Raw genomic sequence first — 21,785 nt, forward strand, 5'->3', positions numbered from 1 at the left:
CAATCCAACCAATCACGTCCGGCGTCAATGGTACGAGAGAAAAACTTTTGGACGAGCTTCTGTGTGCGGTCCCGCATGATGAAAGTTCTATCTTCCACCACCAGTAGTCTCGATACTGGCGGAACTTTTTGTTCCTGACCAGCACCACTCTTCTCTTTTTTTCTTTTTATACCTTGTATTTCCTGTTTCTGTACCAATTCCTCGTTTTGCTTGTGTATATCTCGAACGTCTTCACTGGCGGTTCGATTGATATCTGCATCTCAAAATGCTGCCGAGGCATGCGGGCCGCAGCGCCTCTATTCACCATGCGGCTGCTTTCAAGTCAATTAGAACTTCTTCCCGGCTCCCCCCTCTCCAGGCTTGTATATCTACATTAAGCCCTCGCAATGACGGCACAAAGAACCTGCGGCCATGGCGTCGTGGGCTAGACCTTGGCTTCAGCTCGCACGAGCGAACGCTTGCTACCGCTGTGGATGACTTCAAAGTGGAGGGAATGCCGTATAACCACCTCTCAAACTCATCAATCCCACCCTTCCAAGCTCCGAAATCCCCATTCGAGATTCACGCCTTCAACCCATCGTCACCCTTGACTATACCTGAGCCGGGACCTGCAAGACCTGCAACAAAATTGAACACCTACGGTATCCCCGGCGAACCTGAAGATATGATTACGGTGTTTGATGCATGCATCAAAGTCGGAAAGCTGGAAAGAGCAGCACTGGTGTTGAAGCGTCTCGGCACCCAGGGAACTGCATCAGACGAAGAGCGAATCATTCTCAACAACAAATATCTCAGGGCATCTCTCAACCAAATGCGCACCAAACCCGATCGAACACAAGCCGAGCAGCTCCACCAATGGTACGAGCTACAAATCAGAAGCAAAAATCTGCCACACACGGCCGAAACGATTGCCTGCATGCTCAAAGCATCGCTGCTTTCCGAGCGAGGCGCCAGATTGGAACGTCTGGTGAAGCGATACATGGGAATGGCACCGGACGAAGCTGGACTGCGAGTTCTAAGTATGGACGAAATCTTAAGCGACCAAGACCTTGCCGTTATTACCGAAATCTGTCCTACATACAATTTCGCGGTCGATGAAGGTGATATGGAAGACTCAACTTTTACGCCAGAGAAGTATGAAGATGCGCAGGCTTCTCCGGCTGTTGATACTAAGCTGAGCGAATCAAAAACTTTTGAGAGTGTTCCGGAGCTCATTCCAACCCCGCAGCGAGGAGAGGGCCTCAACACCTTGAAGAAAGGTCTCGGGCTCTTATTGGGGCTACAGGATGTCGACATCTCCAAGCTACCATATTCCGACCGAGTGGATATTCAACTGCAGCTGGAAAGGGACTCAATTGGTTCTGCAATTGAGAAATGGCGTCTCGATAATAAGAATCTGCAAAAACGAGGCGTCACTACGGTTTTGTCGCCATCTTCGAGAGAAGGTTCCATGTCGCAGAACATGGCATCGTGGATGAGCGCTATGGAGAGCCGCATCCACCAAGAGCTGAGATTAATTGAGCAATCAGAGGCGAAAAAATCGAAATCAGACAAGGATTTGACAAGATGTATCTACGGTCCCTTTGTTCAACAGGGCGAACCGGCACGTCTTGCAGCTGTAACGATTCTATCGGTTATCAACCTTGGGACTGTCCTTGGTGTTGAAAAAGGCATCCCAATCAGCAGATTGATCACGCATATTGCAAAAGCTGTGCAGGACGACACCGAGATGTATCAGAAGGAATTGGCCGAGAGAAAGGCTCGACGACAGCGAAAACTTCGCTTTGTGGGCAAACCAGACAAATCAGGCAAAGAGGCCAACGGCCAAGATGCCAACCCCGCTTTACTCGATGCGACTGAACAGCAGAAAACTATGGAAGAAAACAGCCGAGAACCTTGGTCCATACAAATCAAAGCTCAAGTTGGCTCAATTTTGCTACAAATGTTGATCGAGTCAGCCAAAGTCAACGTTGTGGCAGAGGGCTCAACATCCAAAGAGCTGATTAGCCAATACCAACCCGCCTTTAATCACCAGACGCTACTTCGAAAGGGCAAAAAAGTTGGCGCCCTCTTTTTCAACACCCACTTGGTTGAGCAGCTAAAGCGGGAACCAATGGGCGATTTCATTGCCAAACATCTCCCCATGGTTGTGGAACCCAAACCTTGGACGTCCTTCAGCGAAGGTGGATTTTTGGACAGCAAGACCAGCCTTGTCAGAGTCAAGCCCGGTGACGTCGAGCAAAAGTTGTACAGCAACGCGGCGATCAAGCGCGGAGATATGACGCAGGTGTTCAAAGGTCTGGACATCTTGGGTAAAACAGCATGGATCATTAATAAGGATACCTTGAATGTTATGATGGAGGCATGGAACAGTGGCGAAGAGATTGCCGACATTCCACCTCTCAACCCAAAGTTGGAGGCCCCTACAGAACCAGATTCTTCAGCAGATCCCCTTGTACGGAAGAACTGGATTCGAGCAGTGAAGGCGATTGAGAACGAGCGGTCTGGTTTACACTCTCAGCGATGTTTCATGAACCTACAGCTGGAGATTGCACGAGCCTTCCGTAATCAGACGATATATTTCCCACACAACGTCGACTACCGAGGAAGAGCCTATCCGATGCCAACATATCTCAACCACATGGGTGCCGATCATGCGCGAGCCATTCTGAAATTCGCCAAAGGCAAAGAGCTGGGAGTCCGAGGTCTGCGGTGGCTGAAAATCCATCTGGCTAACGTGTACGGCCTGGACAAGGCTAGCTTCGACGAACGTGAAGCCTTTTCGGATGAGAATGTGGCCAACATTATCGACTCTGCCACCAACCCCTTGGGAGGCAGCAGATGGTGGCTCAAAGGCGAAGACCCATGGCAGTGCCTCTCTGCGTGTTTTGAACTCAAAGCTGCTCTTGAGCTCCCTGACCCCACCAAATTTATATCACACCTACCAGTCCACCAGGATGGTACTTGTAACGGACTTCAACACTACGCAGCTCTCGGTGGTGACACCTGGGGAGCAAAGCAAGTCAACTTGGAGCCCGGAGAGAGGCCTGCAGATGTGTACTCAGCAGTCGCTAGCCTGGTTAAGGAGGCCATCGCCAAAGATATGGAGAAGGGAAATGCGTTTGCACAAGCACTCAACGGAAAGATAACCCGCAAAGTGGTCAAGCAGACCGTCATGACGAATGTGTACGGTGTTACCTTTGCCGGAGCGAAGAAGCAAATTTGCAAACAAATCGACGCCTTATATCCCAACCTGGGCAAAGAATGCGGCATTCCCAATATCCTATTGTCTACTTATATTGCGAAGCAAGTCTTCCAAGCTCTTGCCACCATGTTCAGAGGTGCCCACGACATCCAGTACTGGCTTGGAGAGATTGGTGGACGTGTGTGCCGAGCGCTGACTCCAGCCCAGCTACAGCAAATTGTAGACTCGTATGGCGAGGGCGAGGACGGTGCTTCTCGCGCCAGCAAAACCAGGAAAAAGGCACCTACCGGAAAGAAGGTCGAATTCGATGATCTTGTTCAGCAGTTCCGTTCATCCGTTGTTTGGACGACGCCACTTCGAATGCCCGTCGTTCAACCGTATCGCAAGACAACTGCACGAGAAATCAAGACGTGCCTTCAAGCTGTCATTTACCCTTTGAGTGACCAAACGGATCCCGTCAACAGGAGGAAGCAGCTTCAAGGATTCCCTCCCAACTTCATCCACTCTCTGGACGCTAGTCACATGTTACTGTCGGCGCTGGAATGTGATGCGCGAGGACTCGACTTTGCTGCCGTCCACGATTCATTCTGGACACATGCTGGAGATCTCGATGTTATGAATGAGGTCTTGCGAGAAGCCTTTATCCGAATTCATGAAGAGGATGTTGTTGGCCGCTTGGGCGCCGAATTCGAGGCACGTCATCAAGGATCTATCTATCTTGCAAAGATTGATCCTGATACCCCCGTCGCTCAAAAGATCAAGGAATTGCGCAAAAAGAGCAAGCTGTCTCCCAAGGAGGAGCTTCTCCTTGAACATAAGCGTAACCAGTTAAAGCTCTCCGGGAACCCCTGGGACCTTGAAGCTGCGAAGCAAATTGTCACCCCCGCATCAGTGTACGAGGACATGATGGCTGCCGAAGTCGACATGGATATCCAAGAGGACGCCAAGGATATTGGACTTGGTGCCATTCCGGAAGACGAGGCTCCCAGTGTTGATGCAGAGGAGATTGAGGCTCAAACCGAAGACTCCTCCCAAGCTGCCGACCTGGCTAAGAAACTCATGAAAGACATGGAATCGTCCTTCTTCGAGACCCAGATTACGAAGCCGAAGAAGACGGCTCCTGCCAAAAAGCAGAAGAAGGTGCCGCTTCCCGTTTGGCTGCCGCTCACTATCCCGAATGTTCCTGAGAAGGGTGATTTCGATGTGAAGCGCTTGAGAGAGAGCAAGTATTTCTTCTCATGAAGGAGGCAATTACGAAGTGGCGTATATCTTGCGTCTACTGCTGCGACTATGTATAATGAAGGACGGATATTTAAAAAGGAGAAACGGAAAATGGAGGTGGAATGGCGTTGAAAACTTATGCATCTACATGGCGTTTTTTATTCAGTACTGGAGTTTGAAGAACATGGGGGGCATTTTAAGCGATTTTTGTATACAAGCAATGTATATTAGGATTCAGGATGAAGGAGTTGATTGACACCACTCAAACGGTGGCTGGTCAGGTGTACATCAATGTAACACTCCATAGTCATGGCCAAGCTATGATAAAGAATATATAAAAAAAAAACAATCAAACTATCAAAAAAAGTGAGGCGATTTCTTGTAGAGCAATCTTAATAATGTGCAGCAGTTTAATGTATCAAGAGTCTTTTCACTTGGTCTATGTATAATATATATCTATTTACCTAACGGTAGCGCCCTGCAGAGACTTGACCGTGCAAACACCACCGCTCTCAGTCACCAGCTTACCAACGCCAGTCTTGCCCAGGACCTCAACGGCACTGGCATCAAAGGCGGCCTCAAGGTTGTCGGTGGTGGTGAAGCCAGGCTGGAAAGTCTCCCAAATCTTCTTCTTGGGGTTCAAAACACCCTCAGGCTCACCCTTCCATCCCTCAAAGAAGACACGCTCACCAGCCTTGGCACCCTCGGGAGGAGTAACCAACTCGACGGGGCCCTTGTGGTCATCGACTTCGCCCTCCTTGACCTTGGGGGAAGCAGCGAGGACCATGGCGGAAGACTTGATGCCACGCATCTTGACGGGCTTGAGATTGCAAACGACGACGACCTTGCGGCCCTGCATTTCCTCGAGGGGAACGAGGCCGTTGAGGCCGGAGCAGACGGTACGGCAGATCTGGCCCTCGTACTCGGTGGTGTCCTCACCAGCAGCATCGCCCATGGCAATGGTGGAAACGAAGAGAGAGTCGGCATCGGGGTGGTTGATGGCCTTGAGGATGTGGCCAACACGCAGGTCGATCAGGCAGGGAGAAAGAGGAGCGGCGGCGGCGGGAGCCTTCTGGGGCTTGGGGGCCTTCTCCTTCTTCTCCTTCTTAGGCTTGTCACCTCCAGCAGCGGCAGCGGCGGCGCCCTTGGCCTCAGCAACAACCTCCTTGGCCTTCTCCTTGACCTCCTTTGCCTTCTCCTTGGTGCGGTTGACGAGGGTGGCCTCACCTCCGGCGGCGGCGGCAGCCTTCTCCTTCTTGAGGCGCTCCTTCTCGGCCTTGGCGTCAACGGGGGGCTTGACATACAGGACCTCCTCCTGGTCGACCTTGACCTTTTGCTCGTCCTTCAGATCCAGACCAAAGACGGCGGCGTTTTGGACAAAGTCAATGTGGCGGACAATGTGAGGGAGGCCCTTCTCGCCGGTGCGCTCCTCGGGAGTCCACTTGGCGACAAGAGGAGCAAGAGTCTCGTAGATGGCGACATCGGCCTTGCTGGGCTTGCTGCCGAGAAGAGTCGTGCGGCTGGACAGGTGGCCGTTGAGAGTCTCGAGAATCTCAGACTTGTTGTCGGCGGACTTGAGGCGCTCCGAGGTGGTGAGCCATTGCTGGATCTCGGCCTCCTCAGTGGGAGAGTACTTTTGCGAGCTGAGGGCTGCCATTCTGACGGAGAGGTACAAGACAGGGGAGAGATGTGAAGAATGGGCTGAGATGCTCGGGAATGAGCGCAGAACTCGACGCAGAAACAGCTTTGCTATTGGTGAGAATGAAGCCCTGGTTGCTGGCTTCTGTATTTTCTATGTGAGGGTGAGCTTTAGAGTGAATGACTCTTGAGATGGACAATTTTTTGGTGGCGGGGTCGAATCATGGTGGGATGGAGGGGCAGATTTTCGAGTCTGTGGCGAAGGCGCCTCACCAGCCACCGTTGATTTGGGGTAGCGTGGCTTGACGCGAAAACACTAATAGCGCTACAGGCACTTTACGCGCAACACAAAGGAAGAAAGGAGAGACACGTGACCGCGTTGCTCTTTCGCGTTTCCCTACGCCACGATGCATCTCAGCTCTCTTCACGATTTGCTTCCCTTGGACCCGAGGAAAAGGTGAATGCAGCTGGGATTTTGCTGCAATTGGCTCTTTTTCACGGTGTGACGCTTCACTTTTGCATCACTTTGCGCTTGGTTCCTGCATTAGCGCACTTCCTTGCGTTTCTTTGGATTTTTTCACGCGCTTCTCTTGTGTGACCCGTGAATTCTTGGCTACTCGGCTGCATCGGAGAATATTGGCCTTGATTTACTGGACGACTGGTTTTGTTTACATGTTTCTTGTTTTGAAGGTTATTTACTGTTAAGATTATCATCATGGCCAATACCTCGGCTTCGGAGGTTGAATCAATCATGTCGAATTCACGGACACCGCCCACGACTGCACCCAGCTCTCCGCCTACGGACCCCTTCGACGACCAGGAGGATGTTGGCCTTGTGGACGAAGACATCATCAAAGAGGAGGCCAAGGCACGTCTTGCGAATACTGCCGTGGAAGAAAAACGACGTGCTACCCTTCTAAAACAGCGAAGAAAGAAGAAGGCTGAGACCAAAGCTGAGCGCGAAGCCAAGGCACGAGAGCTGGATGAGCTGCTACAGAAGAGCGCTGCTTTCAGCGACATTCTAACAAAGAAGACACAAGTACTCGGTCGTGTTGGAAGCAGTTTAGATGGCAAGAAGCTTGGTGAGCACAATCTGCAGATGGCTACACAGCCAAAGTGCATGGTTGGTGGTACGATGCGCGAGTACCAGCTTGAAGGACTTACTTGGATGTATGAGATTTGCTCACAGGGTATGAGCGGCATCTTGGCTGATGAAATGGGTCTTGGTGAGTGAACCTTCTCTCTTCCCATCTTCTCATCTACTGACGTTCTAACCTTCTATAGGCAAGACGATTCAGACGATTTCATTGATAGCACTTCTTCGTGAACAGGAGCAGTACCTCGGTCCTCATCTCATTGTAGCCCCTCTCAGCACGTTGTCGAATTGGATCGACGAGTTCCACAAATGGGTACCATCTATTCCCATTGAGATGTACCATGGCAACAAAGCCCAGCGAGAAGAAATCTTTCATAAGAAGATTATGACCCATCTTAAATCTGGCCGACCTACTGCAAAGTTTCCTGTCGTTTGCACGTCTTACGAGATGGTGATCAATGACCACCATAACCTCTCCCGAATCAAGTGGGAATTTATCATCATTGTACGTATCTTCATTTCTTCATTCCTTGAAGTGCTTGCTAATGAGCTCTCAAACAGGACGAAGGTCATCGAATGAAGAATGCCGACGCGAAATTGTTCCAGCAACTGAGGCAGTTCTCATCTGCAACCCGTCTTCTCATCACTGGTACCCCTCTCCAGAACAATCTCAAAGAACTCTGGTCACTGCTTCACTTTCTTCTACCAAATATCTTTACTGATTGGGAGGCATTCGAATCTTGGTTCGACTTTTCGGAATTGGAAGACGAGAAGGGGACGCAACAATTCATCGAAGACCAAATGAAGCAAGATTTGGTCAAGAAAATTCATCTTATCTTACAGCCATTGCTGCTTCGCCGTATTAAACAAGACGTCGCCGCTTATCTGCCCAAGAAGCGAGAGTATGTTCTATTTGCTCCAATGACAAAAGAGCAAACAGACCTGTACAATGTCATTTCTAATAAAAACATCGACACTCGATCATACCTCGAGGACAAAGCCGTGGAGATCATTCGCAGCAAGACAACTTCTCAGGCTTCCACCAGGTCTTCTTCTAGGGCAAGACCGGCCAAAAAGGAGGAAAAGGACGACAAGGCTGTTTCGCTACCTGTTCGACAAAGTGCTAGAGGCAAAAAGGCCGAAGAACGATCAGCATCACCAGCGCCAAATGCTTTCAGCCTCATGATGGGCAAGCGGGGCCCAGGGCGGCCGCCTAAGAATGCTAAGCCCGACCCCGTCTCAACGCCCACGAACAAGACACCGAAGCGAAAGAGTCCCCCGACATCTATTGCCTCTGAAACTAAAAGCGCAAAGTCCAGTCGACAATCGACGCCGTTGAGCGTTCGCAGCCGTCGCCATGCTCGTTCATACAAGGAGGCTGATTCCGACGAGGAAAGGATGTCCGACGATGAATTTGAGGCAAAGCTGGCGAGCGAAATGGCCAACGAAGAAGAAAAAGATAAGGATGCAGAGCCAATGTCTGCTGAAGATATGGAACGCGCCCAGACTCTTGATATGGCCAGTATGTTTCCTCCCGGTTATCTTCACACACGTATTTTACAGGTGCTAATGGGTCCGCAGAAAAGCAGATTTCACGCAAGAAGCTGGGCAATCCCCTAGCCCAGCTCCGGTTGGTTTGCAATACTCCACACAATTTCTACAACCCGTGGAATATCGCTACCGATATCCCAGTAGACGAGACGATCGTCACTGCTTCGGGGAAAATGCTTCTCCTCGATCGACTGTTGAAGCATCTCTTCATTGATGACCATAAAGTGCTCATATTTTCACAATTCACTACACAGCTCGACATTTTGGAGGATTACTGCAGAGAGCTACGTGGTTGGAAAGTCTGCCGCATTGATGGCAGCATTGCTCAGGCGGACAGACGCGAGAGCATCAAACTTTTCAACGAAGATCCCGAATACAAAATCTTTTTGCTATCCACACGTGCAGGTGGCCAGGGAATCAATCTGGCCTCTGCAGACACTGTCATCCTCTTTGACAGTGACTTTAACCCACAACAGGATCTGCAGGCTCAAGATCGCGCCCACCGTATTGGTCAAACTCGTCCAGTTCTGGTGTATCGTCTCGCCACGAAGGGAACGGTGGAGGAATCCCTATTGCTCTCTGCAGATGCTAAGCGACGACTGGAAAAGCTCGTCATTCGCAAGGGTGGGTTCAAGACAATGGGCCAAAAGCTCAATGAAAAGGAAGAGGACTTGGATCCCGAAACGTTACGAGCTTTGCTGCTCAAGGATGGCCAAGTGTACGAAGTATCAGGGGGGGACGACATTCTGAGCGATCAGGATCTGGAAACGATATGTGATAGGAGTGAGGAGGCCTTTGAGAGGGCTGCCAGGGGAGATGGCGATGCGGATGCATTTAGAGTCGTTGAGACGGGTGCAGACTCGATCAAGATGGCTAGGAAGAGTTGATCGATTTGCTGAACGATGGATATAATGGCTTCAAATAAGGACAATAATGTATTGCTGGATGAGAAATATTTATGAAGATAGATAAGGGACTGGTTGATTGACTGATTTGTCAAGACATCTCTCTCAAGTTGATGAATAGGAGTGAAAGAGAACTGAGTGAGGATACGATGCAGTTTAAATCTTCCGCGAGACCTAGAGAGCTGAATCATGGAATTTACTCCCGATTTACCAGAACAGGCCATTACTGCGTATGGCGACAATTCGCGCCTTCACAGCAATTTTAACCCCGCACATGACCGAGTCCCGCTGAATGTTGATGAGGCAGAGGACGGCATCAACAGTTGACTTTGTCAATTGATGACGACTTCGATTGAAGACAACTTCATTCAACTACAATCACTTGCTTAAGACCTTATTCTTATGCGTTTGATTTGTTTTGATGACACTAGGGCAGTGTCTTTTCCTTCCCGGGGGCAATTGTCTCTCTTATTTCGCTTGACATGCTCATCATCAATAGTTGATGATAGGTAGTTAGTTCCAGTTGATCAAAAAAGAGCAAGTTTTCTTCTTTCATCCACCTTTGTTGTTGAAATCGTGACAATTGGTAGCAATTGCACGTTGGTAGAGAACTACATCGATCTGGTCCCAGGTTTTAGCCGGGTATGTAGGTACGGAGATAGAAGTAAGTATCCTTACTAAAGGGAAGGGCTATCCAGCACCGCAGCGACCAAGGGGAGTTCCGAATGGCGTAACAACGTAAAATGAAGATTTTTTATCACCATTGCTTAAACAGATATTCGACAGTTCCTAAAGCATCTGCTACTATTGCTAGTTTCTGCTACTATCGCTACTATCTGCTACTATCGCTACTATCTGCTACTATCGCTACTATCTGCTACTATCGCTACTATCTGCTACTATCGCTACTATCTGCTACTATCGCTACTATCTGCTACTATCCATATATTCCTTTAATATCTGCTACCATTACTGCCCAGACCGCTATAACTTTAAGAATACGATGCTGAATAGTCACTCCCTTACTAAAAGTTACGCCGGACACCCTTATCGGAAGGTGAACATCTGCCTCCTCCAGCAAAACAAATGAAGGAATCTAACAAGTACTGATTTACAAAGACGCTCAACTCAGAAAGTCCTTACTGAACCAGCCTCCCTATCTGTTCACTACATACTTAGTGGTTTGTGGGTTGTAGAACTTTTATGCAGTTGCCGTGATGGAGGGCCTGTCCCATTATACCAGTCGTTTAGGGTATCTGGGTAGGATGATAGGCTGCCGTGATGACTTGTTGAACGCTATGGATTTCTCATATTTGAACGTTAAACGAATCCAAGAGAGGAACCGGACTCGGTATTGGATCCTTGAGTTTATTATTGACTGCCCTGTAAGTGCCCTGTATTCCCTTATGTTTCCTACCTAGACGAGAGTATTCTATCTATAGTGCGTGGCTCATAAGAAAGCCCAGCGGCTGTGTGTGGGCCTATAACCGGAAGTAGAAAATATGTATCGAGATGGATATGGGGGTGATTGTATGATCTATTACATACTACGGCACTTCTCTTAAGCTAACGACAAGGACGGAAGAAAAGAGATTCGTTGGGTGATAACTGTACAATTACGACTACTGAAGAGTTTTTTATGCATAGACGTGATGTACATGATTAGGGCAGATAGGATCCCGGGCTTTGGTGCGTGACGTATTGCTGGGAACTGCTATGGTTGTCTACCTATGTCCACGGTCACTAAGGCCTCGAGGCCTGGAGAAGCGAGTCGGCTTGGCTAACTCTAACCCCCTCCCCCCCCCCTGCCGTGCAACTCCCAAGACCCCTCCCATGTCGGCCTTTTCACAGCAGTTTTAACTCCCCTCGAAGCCTACTTAGAGAAGTGGCTCGATTTGGGTCTGATTCCTGCAGGATGGGACTGGGGCCGCCCCATTCTTCACAGCATTTTTAATCTCCTCCGAGGCTGCTGGAAAATAAGCACGTTATAGGGAAAACATCTGAGCCTCAATCACTTCACAGCATTTTTTATCCCCGCTCAAGACCTGGTATACTATAGATTCAAGTGGGAAACTTGAGGGCATTTTGGGCAGCAATTCAGTCATATGCGCGTCATCCCTCCGTAGCCCAAGGTACCAGTTTTCAAGGGAACGGCTTTCAGCATCCCAAAACTACCCTGAAAGAATAAGGTAAGAGAGTGTTTATCGCAACTAGAGGTATGATATAAGCCATCAAGACTACTGTAAGAAAGTCAATACCTCCTGGATATGACTCAACGCTGCTTTGTATCACAACGGAGCATAACTGGTCCATCCTGCATTTGAAATAGGGAGCAGAGTAAAGGTGTTGTAGCCATTAGAGATGTCACTGATCCATCCTGCTGGAACTGGAACCAAGTCGACTGTGTATGTAAGTTAGCCTCTCAAGCTCCGGGGGAGGTTAAAATTGCTGTGAACATGATTCGCTTCACGTGAATGCACTTGTATGCTCCCCGGGCCAGCAATTTAAATGAAATGGGTCGACTTGGCTCTGATTCTAGCAGGATGGACCAGTGATATCTCTGATGACTGCAGCCATTGCTCTTCACAGCATCTTTAACCCCACAAAAGGCTGCCTAATGGAGGATTGCAGGCGACTCCATTGCATAACTTTGGGCAGCAAAATTTCGATCGATTCTTCACAGCATTTTTAGCACCGAACAAGACCGTAAGAGGTTGGGATACGTTGGGCCCCGTACTCTTGTGAGATATCATTTTGTCATGACAGATTACTGAGGAATTGATTGCCAATAAGTTACCGCTTCTCTCGAGATAAGAAAAAATTTTTTTGAAGAAGAGGGATGCTATTACTGCCTCTGCAGAGTGCACACACTACTGCCTGCTCAGTCAGTACTAATGTGTAGAGGTTCTGCGGAAAATCTCCTTCAGGGCACTGACTAAAAGATTGAATCGACTTGGCGGCAATTTCTAGAAAGGAAGAACCTGCAAATGCCCCTCTCATATCAGTACAAAAGCAATCCAATGAAGGAAGATGTTGCTGCTTGATTTGTTATTACAGTGGTAAAGGGATCCTTTCTTTGTTCCATCTAAAAGATAAGAGAAAGAAAGACTGAACAGCTCCACTGTAGCCCGATATCACACCAGCCTAGTGTGCACAGCAATTTTAACCTCCCCCAAGACCTGGAGAGGCTGATTGGGTTAACTTGGCTCCAGCTTCTAACAGAAGGATGGATTACCTGCATATGTCTGGCGTCTTCACAGCAATTTTAACCTCCCTCAAAGCATTGAAAGATTCAAAATCAGACAAGACCAGTGCACTATCCGTCGATTTACCATCACATTAGATGGGAGTAACTATTCAACACCCCAAGTTTGCTATTCAGCATCCCATTTTTAAACGTAAAGCAGCCTGGGTAATAATGGCAGATATTAGAGGAATATATGGATAGTAGCAGATAGTAGCGATAGTAGCAGATACTAGCCATAGTAGCAGATACTAGCCATAGTAGCAGATACTTTAGGAACTGTGCAATAATCTCTCGCAAGGTCTTGATAGATTAGCGGCGGAGTATTATATGTAGCCAGAATGCACGTCAGAAAGGGTTTTTCTTCACAGCAATTCCAATCTCTCCCAAGGCCAAGGAAAACTAAATCGACGTACCCAATTTCTTGTATAATGACTAGCAAGGCTCTTTTTTAGAGAATTCGCATAGGTGCATCACATCGAACCGGATGGGAATAATGCATCACCTTGTATGCTCACATCTTGATTTCAAAAAAGCGTCAAGATCATGTAACTAACTACACAAGTAGAGCTCTTAACTCGTATACACTAGTCACATCATTAAAGAAATATCAGGAAATAAAGTTGTATACACTTCATAAATCGTAAAAGTACAATCCAATCGCTCAAACCCCCCTACGCCAAAATCACCCAAACTCGCTCCATTAATTCAACTCAGTAACATACCCAATCTGCCTCCTAGGATCCCCCGCAGAACCCGCCAATCTCCCCGCCAACTTCTCCTGACTCTCAACCAGTCTCCTCTGCGCCTCCAGACGCCTCTGGATGCGTTGCTCAGCCGTCACCTCGATACGGTCGAGCTCCTCCCTCTCGCCGATGCGCATCTCAATCAGCGCGCGCGCATTACCCGCCCGCTCAGAGTTGAGCTTGTTCTCCCACTCGAGGGCCTTGCGCTGTCTAGCCTCCTCGGCCTCGAGATCGGAAGCAGCAAGCGCTCTCGAGCTCGCCAGTGTAGCTTCCGTCACGGCTCTCTGCTCCGAAAGACGTCGCCTAAAGGCGTCGTTCGCGAGACTCTCTTCAAGCTGGGCCTTGGAGCGAATAGTAGCGAGATCTTCGGACTGCAGCCTCCTGCGGCGAGCATCCTCCATCTCCGCCTTCTGTGACTGTATCTGCTGTTCCACAGAAGCAATCTCTCGCTTCCTGGCCAGCGCAAGGGCAAAGTCCTGAGACTCTTCCGCCAGTCGCTCTGAGCGAGCCTTTCGGATTCGTTCTCGAACTTCAATATCTTCCGGCAAACCGACGGCCCCTTCAGGCTGGTTGCCTTCTTTAGCATAATACACGTCCGTCGCACGACTTGCGCGAAGGACAGAAAGGAGTTCGTCGTGGGCGTCGAGTGACGCCAGAACCTTGTCTACATACATCGTTGGTGAGTATATAAATGTTTCGTCCGCGTACTGATTGAAGGGTTTGTTGATGTGCTTCCACATTCCGCTCTTGAGCAAGGCCCGAGTTGTAGATACTGGATCTGTCGCGTCAAAGCAAAGATACAGTATAGATTTGTCGTTCAGCTTGATGGTCAGATCGGATCCAGAATCCACAAGAAACGTCATGACTTTCTGCATCTTTCGCTCTCTCTCGGGTGTCATCTCCCCAGCATCGGATCCGTGCAGACAAACTTCTCCAAGAGCGCTGCGACCATGGTGAAGCGGGCTGGGGAAGTCGGGATCATGTCCTGCTTCCATAAGAACTTTGACAGCTGCAAGGTTGAGATCTCTAGCAGCATTATGCAGTGAACCATCATCCTTCGACGGTTCTGCAGCAAGAAGACTGGCCATCATTTGAATAGCGACGTCGCCGCTGAGATGAGTGACCATTGCCATCGGGGTTCTTCCAAGAAAGTCCATAGCATCAACGTCAGCCCCCTCTAGCAAAAGCAGCTTTACAATGTCTGGGCGACGCTCCCGAACTGCTAGCATCAGCGGAGTGGTCCCTGATACCTTGGTTCCAATGTTGACCTTGGCTGCTCTGAATGTTAGCAATGCTCGACCAATTACGAATAGACGGTGCGTGATTCACTTACCTCCCCGCTCTAGTAGAATCTGAATCAGATTAGAACTGACTTTCTTTTGCGGCTGGGCAATGGCCCATGTGAGAAGCGTCATCTCCTCTTCCTCCTCAATCTCTGGGTGGAGTTTGTATAGCATGGACTGATCATGGTAGTAACCAGCATCCAACAGCGTCGTCAAAATAGTCGAGGAGCGAGGATACTGTGAGATGGCTCTCCCCAGCACTGGCATGGAGCCAGCACGAGTCGCCATGACATCAACCCGGACGTCTCCTTCATGATAATCCGCAAACATCTGGAAAAGATCCAAAACCACGTCCTGAGTAAGTGCAGTATCGAATATAGAATGAAAAGCAAAGGTGAGTGTTTCTGTGGATGGATGACAGGCGAGGAGTCTGTGAGTCCACTCAATATTCGCTTGGGATGCAGCCTCTCGCAGCGGTTCTCCGTTCTGATAATTGACATCTGGACCATGAGCGGTGAGGACGTCGAAAAACACTTCGGCGAGTTCCATATTGTCATTGACATGTTTCATAACTTGGATGAGCGCCTCACTCAGAGCGTCGCCCTTTGCTCCCTTATCCAGGAGCATCTGCGCCGTTTCTAAACCAGATTGTGTAAACCAAGCTTCGAACTTGTCGGCCTTGAACGAGTTATTAAACGCCATGTTTATGTCTTGCTGGGGGATTTCAATGTCCAATAGGAGAGCCAATGTCGAGGACAGTGCCTTTTGTGCAGCATCGACCAATGTTTTGCATCCGTTGGCTAAAGGCGAAGCACCGTACCCCAGAAGGAGTTTCACCAGTCTCTCTTCAGAATCTTCTTCATTAACTGCATCGTTCAATGCAATATGCAAATCTTCCGCTACGGGTAAGCCCGCTTTCATGAGGTCGCCAATTATCAGATATCGATCATCGCGGTTCAGGTTCCAGCATGCTTTGAGTGCCCGATTCAATGTAGGAGGAGAGACTTTCTTCTGTAGAGTCCACTGGTTTAGCTTCATACAAGCAACAAAAGGGTCTGCCTTTTTACCCACCTGGCTATCGCCTTCATCCCAGAGTCCAAGGAGGAGCTCTAGGTTCTTGATAAAGGCGCTTCTTGTAGCCGCAACAACAGCCTCACCATTGGTATAATTCGGGTCCGCCCCGGCGACTAGCAACACTCTTAGAATGGCCTGACCATCATCTCCATATCTTGCTGCTGATTCCAGCTGCGCATCCACAAGCTCTCCTCTAAGCCCCTTGCCTAGAAGTTGCTCAAAGATCATCGCTCGCTTGCTCAAGTCGCGGACTTCGGTGGCTGCTTGGAAGCCTTCCTCTAGAGTAGTATTGTTCACTGCCATGTCTGTTCCCAGGAGAACCTTTAGCACCTCCACAGAACCTCCACGGCATGCTTCTATAACGGCTTGGCCATTATTTTCCGACATGCTTGCGCCATGGGACATGAGGATATCTCCTAGCTTGACATCGCCTTCGCGAGCAGCAACCAGTAGAGCATTTGACGCCGCCGTCGGCGATATCTCATATGCTAATAAGCGTTGGCACAGGGCATTTCTGGTTGTTCGATTCTTAATTTCCATCGCTCTGGTAAGCGCCAAGCTACGGTTGCCAACTGAGTGGTTGGAGCTCTGCAGCAAAATGTCAGTCACATCCGCAGCTTCCCTCGATATGGCGAGAGACAATGCTTCGCCGTCTGAAGTATCAGCTTTGCTTGCTAAAGTCCGTATTAGGCCAAAGTCTTCGGGGTATGTCTTGATTGCATGTATCAGAGCTCGATTGACCTCCTGCGGCGATACTCCAGCCTCCACAAGCTTCGTGGTCAACGTCTGTCTGTTCATGGGATCTTGCAGCCTTAAGGCATGAGGAAGCGCGTAGCCCAAAGAACCTTGGCTGAGACGGCATTGAGGTCCGAATAACAAATCAACAATCTGTATCTTGCCTCCCCTTACTGCGTGACACAAAGAGGCAGCCTGATACGCATTCGGATCGGCGCCCGATTCCAGCAACAGTTTGAGCGTATTGAGTGCTGACTGCGACTGGCCTTGGTCTCGTGAGAGGAATTGCACCTCTTGAGCAAGGATGCTATCCAAATCCTCTTTTCGATCAGATTTTGGTAATAAGACTCGGAGCTTCAACGTCTTCCCATCAGATGGCGGTGTTGAGGCAAGGCTTTGTAGTGCTTTTGAAATCGATTGGCTCGTGGGCTTTCCCATGCTGATGAGCAGTCCAAGGACCTTGGGATCGGGATTAACAGTCGCCTTGTTCATCGCTGCGCCATCCAGAGCATTGACATCCGCATTGCCGTGCTGAAGCAATAACTGAAGTAATGACATGTCGACAGGCTTCTCACTCAATGTTTCCGATAATGCCGTTGCGATTTCAGCCACACCAGTGGCGGCACCCGCTTGGAACAATAACGTCATGATGTCGAATCTCACCCTATGATCATCAACTCGCATAGCGTCGTGTGTTCTTGCTGCTGCTGTTTGTGGAGTTGACTTCTTTAGTAAAGGAGAAAGAAGACCGACGTCTTTTTGTAAAATGAGAGGAGCTAGTCCGGCGCCATTGTTGAAGTTTACGTCTGCGTCCTTTTGTAGGAGCAAGTTGATGAGCGCTCTATCTCTCTTGGTGATGTCTTCGCCAATAGCATCCTGAAAGGCAGCATGTAAACTTGTCGCAGGTACCGATTTCTTTATGAACAGCTCAACCATTTGATAACGATCTGTGCCAGACAACCTCATGGTAAGCGGAAATACGGCTGTTAGTGTGTTAGCCGAAGGCCGTGCGGTCAAGAGTTTCCTTGCCATCTCGATATTTGACTGAATAACGGCGACGGAAAGGGCTCTTCCATTTTGGTAATCAATTGATGCCACGGCATGGCGCCCACCATTCAAGGGCTTATGTCCGTTGGCTTGCGACGTTGGGAAGTAAGGGTTGAGAAGAAGCTCAACCGAGTTCACATCACCAGCTTCAACAGCGTCGATGAGAACATGGCTGAGCGCATCACCGTTGGCTCCTTTTCTGAGCAAAAGGCTCAGCAAGGTGTAACGAACTTCGGGGGCGGCTTGCTTTGGAATGGCCGAGACACAGCTCGACGCAGCCGGTGTGCTAAGGGCTGTTCTGTCATGAAGAAGTGAATTCACTAGGTCAAGCTGTCCGCGAGCAATAGCGCCTTTGAGCATCGAAGCATCGTTATACTCGATAGAAGCGCCATACATGGCTAGCAGGTTAGCCATATCGTAGAACTGGGTTTCGCAAGATAGCTCGAGTGCCTGAGATAGAAAGTCTCCTCCGGCACCTGCACAAAGCAAGAGCTCTGACAGCTCCAGCTTGGAGTCCGGGTTCATCGATGGATGTTCAAAGGCGGCTTGGAAGGCGTTGTCCAGCCCTGGTCGCTGCGGTGGCCGGTTTCCCATGATGATGGCTACTGCAATGTCCTTGCGTCCCAATTCGACTGCCTGCCTCAAGGCTTCGGCTTGCTTGTGATTTCCATCTGCTGTGGAGCGGCTAAGATAGAGAACGCTCTGCAGGTTGCCCGCCCTCGCGGCGTCAATCATGGCGTCCGAGATTAGCTCATCGGGAGGTCGGCCTTCTGACTGAAGCACCAGGCTGACGATGGCCGACATTCCATGGAGCGAGCACGCATGGCGAAAGGCGGTTTGCGCTTCAGTCAATCGCGAGGTATTGGCGCCGTATCTCAGCAGATTCTCCACAATCTGTGCATTGCCGTTTCGGATGGCAATGGGAAGCGAGGCATCGAGCGCGAGAGTGTCAGCATGGGGAAGCAGGACGCGGACCATGTCCATTAGGTTTCTTTCCACGGCAGACCTCAGCAGCTGGGTGCGGCCATCGAAGCTATCCAGGCTCTTCCTCCTGTTCAGAATACCACTCTTCTGCTGCGCCGCGCCAGACAAATCGACGCCAGCCGCCGTCAGCTTTGAGATGAGGGCCTCGGCCACGCCCGGAGAGCCGGAGTTGGCGATCCACTGCCCCAAGACATCGACAACATCCTTTGCATCCCAGCCCTTGCCCTTTTTCAAGTTGCTCGAGGAAAATGCGCGACTCAGCCCGCTCTTGGGGCGTGTTCTTGCTGATTCAGCCGCCTGCTGCTGGATGAGACCTTCGGCCACCTGGTCATCTGCGGGAGTGCGGAACGAGGGCGGTCGCATGGGCCGCGATAGGGGAGGAGGAATCTGCGGAAGCTCGATGCCCCATTGCTGCGACAATTGAACGATTCTGCGCTGGCGCTCGTCGGGGGTGAATGAAGGCATGATCTACGAGTGCTAGGCCTGTGGCGCTGGCATTTGGTGGTGGGAAAACGGTCGAATCAGCTGCGGTCTTTTGTCGCAGCCAGGAATGCGCGCGATGCTCAATGGAGCAAGCTGCAGCTCCAGCTGGACATGAGGTTGCGCTTGATTTCGACTCTGTTGGTGTGGGATGTTGCAAGGAAGAGGAAGCAGCAGAACAAAGGCATCAAGGGTTGGGTATTCAATGTTCACGTCGCCCGGAAAGTTGCCTTTCGAAATGCCCAGCCTCAGCTCGATTAAGAGCTACAGGTGAAAGGTAGGGGACCTGTTCAGCTAAGTGGGGGCGGGCGCTTGCTGTAGCAGCTGCTACTCGCTTAGCTGGGACGCCAAAAGAGGCAGCCCGGGTTGTGACAAAATAAGGAAGACGGTGAGGAAGAGTTGAGGAATTGCTGCAAGAAGGTTGTCATTCATTGGTAGCATTCAGCATCCAAAACATCGGCAGATGTAAAATTATATGGAGAACAATGGCTTGCACTAAAACTGTTTCATCAAGCCTTAGCAACTAACTGTTAGATAACGTTGAATCCTTTTGGTTTCACTGCCCCGGCTTGGCTCCAACCATTTGCCGCGCAACTGCTGCTCTATTTTGTCTCCCCCTGGACGCCTGGACGGGTTGCTGCATTAGAGCCGACAGTCGGCACTGTATTTCTAGCGCCCCTCGAGCTCCACATCGTGCTATCGATGCCCTTTTAGGCCAATTAGTGGCATCATTGGTCACAGTGTGGGCAGAAAGTCTGGAAACGGTGCGACGATGGCTTCAACGTGAGAAATAAGAGGACGTCATAAAAGAATGAGGCTGATGTCACTTGTAATTGTATAGGTTGTGGATTCAACACGGAATAACATCAACTGGTGCTTTTTGTTCATCTCACCCCGTAAATGCACCTCATCTCTGCAAATTTCCCCCTCTTGGCGTCCATCGTCCTATGTCCACAATCCTTCGTATTCACAGTAGCAGCGGCCCCCCCCCTGTCTGTCACTCAGCCACACGCCTCCCTTTGCAGTAACTATTAGAATCGTGCATCGAAGCTAAGACTCGCGTCGTGCCCCTGCACCGCCTCAAACCGCCCTGGATTTACTGGATTTACTGTGGGCGGGTTGCGTGGCCATCCACTCTGGGGACTTGTCAAGAGGTCAATTAGACTTTGAGCGGGACGACGATGACGACGGCTTATACAAACTTAAGGTTGCTACAATTTTTTTCTAAGTGGTGATGTCAAATACAGTTGTGGGGAAAGTGATATTAGGTGAACAACAGTGGATGAGTGGATGGCCATGTGAATAAGCTTGGTGAGAAAACTGTCAGTGGTCGCCATTTCGCCACCAACTGCTTTACATTGATGTATTAACTACTATTACAACTATGATCTTTTCAGCTGGGCTTGAATTCATACAAACGAGTAGACGTCAACGTGAAATTGATACGACCACCCAGTTCATTTTTTTACATACATCTTTTAGCTCATCATAAGGACGGAGTACATAGACTGAGTCACCTAACCAGAAAATCCTTCCACATCTCGTAGTAGAAAGTCATGGACAATCTTCCTTAGAGTATCTCTTTTACCACTCTCCGAGTTATGAAAATCATCAGCTTTCCGCCCAAAAGTAAGATAGGGCCGAACGTAAGTGTTCATCGTCTGATGGACGGAATCGCCTTGAGTCAACCGCTCGAATATTCCTTTCATCCCGCGCTTACTGCGGGCGATTTCCTCGGCCCTTTGGATTTCCTCGTAAGGGGGTTCGTGGCCAACATGAAAGCACTGCTGAAAGCAGAAAACACAGAGGTGGACAAGGCAGACAAGGATAGTAATACGCCGTTACATCTCGCAGTAGCGGGCAGCCACTTGGAAGCAGTATCGTTCCTCCTTGATGTTGGGTCAGACATTAACAGAAAAGGAAATGGCAATCAAACCCCACTTTTTAAAGCATCTTGTTATACTGGCAGTGTTGGTATCGTCGCAGAACTCCTTAATCGTGGTGCCGATCCAGAACTTCCGACAGACTCCGGATGGTTTCCTCTTCATGATGCTGCAGACAACATAGAGATGACCAAACTCCTCATTAGCAAACATGCAAATATAAATGTTCAGAAACTAGATCAATGGACACCGTTGCATCTATCAATTGAATGGGGGGAAAAGGAAATCGCTCAATTCTTACTTGCGAATGGGGCTGACCCCAACATTCTTGACAATAAGGAGCAAACCCCATTTCACCTGTCTTGGGCTGCAGGTCTGGATGACATTTTCATACAACATCAAGGACTTATTCGTGTTGATCCGAGTATTTATGATTATCATGGAATGACTCCTATTCATAGAGCCGCCTCAGTAAGCTCTCCCTAGACTCTGAAGATGCTCATTGATAAAGGAGCAAATTTGCAAGCGAAAACAAAGACGGTATTTATGAAGTCATGTCTTGAAATCGCCGTGGAGAGTAGGAGAGCAGATAATTTGTCTGTACTCCTTGATCACGGGGATTTCTTCGGAGATAACCCAATCTGGGATGATAATGACATATCTAACACCTACTGGCTAGCCATTTCAAAATTC

At 49.4% G+C, this 21,785-nt stretch overlaps 5 protein-coding genes across 5 annotated transcripts; 3 read left to right on the forward strand and 2 right to left on the reverse strand.

Moving 5' to 3' along the window:
- Positions 1 to 445: 445 nt before the first annotated feature.
- On the forward strand, positions 446 to 4,760 carry TRIVIDRAFT_171102 (uncharacterized protein; the record flags this gene model as incomplete). Its single annotated transcript, XM_014099636.1, has 1 exon — positions 446 to 4,760. The coding sequence occupies one exon, from the start codon at positions 494 to 496 to the stop codon at positions 4,445 to 4,447; it is 3,954 nt and encodes a 1,317-aa protein (XP_013955111.1).
- A 68-nt stretch (positions 4,761 to 4,828) lies between these two features.
- On the reverse strand, positions 4,829 to 6,245 carry TRIVIDRAFT_216310 (uncharacterized protein; the record flags this gene model as incomplete). The annotated part of the gene is made up of 1 exon (XM_014099637.1): positions 4,829 to 6,245. One exon carries the CDS (start codon positions 6,081 to 6,083, stop codon positions 4,887 to 4,889), a length of 1,197 nt encoding a protein of 398 aa, XP_013955112.1.
- Positions 6,246 to 6,815: 570 nt separating this feature from the next.
- On the forward strand, positions 6,816 to 9,598 carry TRIVIDRAFT_59254 (uncharacterized protein; the record flags this gene model as incomplete). The annotated part of the gene is made up of 4 exons (XM_014099638.1): positions 6,816 to 7,290; positions 7,349 to 7,665; positions 7,722 to 8,682; positions 8,742 to 9,598. The coding sequence occupies 4 exons, from the start codon at positions 6,816 to 6,818 to the stop codon at positions 9,596 to 9,598; spliced, it is 2,610 nt and encodes an 869-aa protein (XP_013955113.1).
- A 3,965-nt stretch (positions 9,599 to 13,563) lies between these two features.
- On the reverse strand, positions 13,564 to 19,194 carry TRIVIDRAFT_50542 (Hypothetical protein; the record flags this gene model as incomplete). Its single annotated transcript, XM_014099639.1, has 3 exons — positions 13,564 to 14,879; positions 14,940 to 15,900; positions 15,961 to 19,194. The coding sequence occupies 3 exons, from the start codon at positions 19,192 to 19,194 to the stop codon at positions 13,564 to 13,566; spliced, it is 5,511 nt and encodes a 1,836-aa protein (XP_013955114.1).
- A 1,790-nt stretch (positions 19,195 to 20,984) lies between these two features.
- On the forward strand, positions 20,985 to 21,578 carry TRIVIDRAFT_153698 (uncharacterized protein; the record flags this gene model as incomplete). The annotated part of the gene is made up of 1 exon (XM_014099640.1): positions 20,985 to 21,578. The coding sequence occupies one exon, from the start codon at positions 20,985 to 20,987 to the stop codon at positions 21,576 to 21,578; it is 594 nt and encodes a 197-aa protein (XP_013955115.1).
- Positions 21,579 to 21,785: the final 207 nt, after the last annotated feature.

The sequence above is a fragment of the Trichoderma virens genome (genome assembly GCF_000170995.1).
Source record: "Trichoderma virens Gv29-8 chromosome Unknown TRIVIscaffold_77, whole genome shotgun sequence".
In the NCBI taxonomy this organism is placed as follows: Eukaryota; Fungi; Ascomycota; class Sordariomycetes; order Hypocreales; family Hypocreaceae; genus Trichoderma; species Trichoderma virens.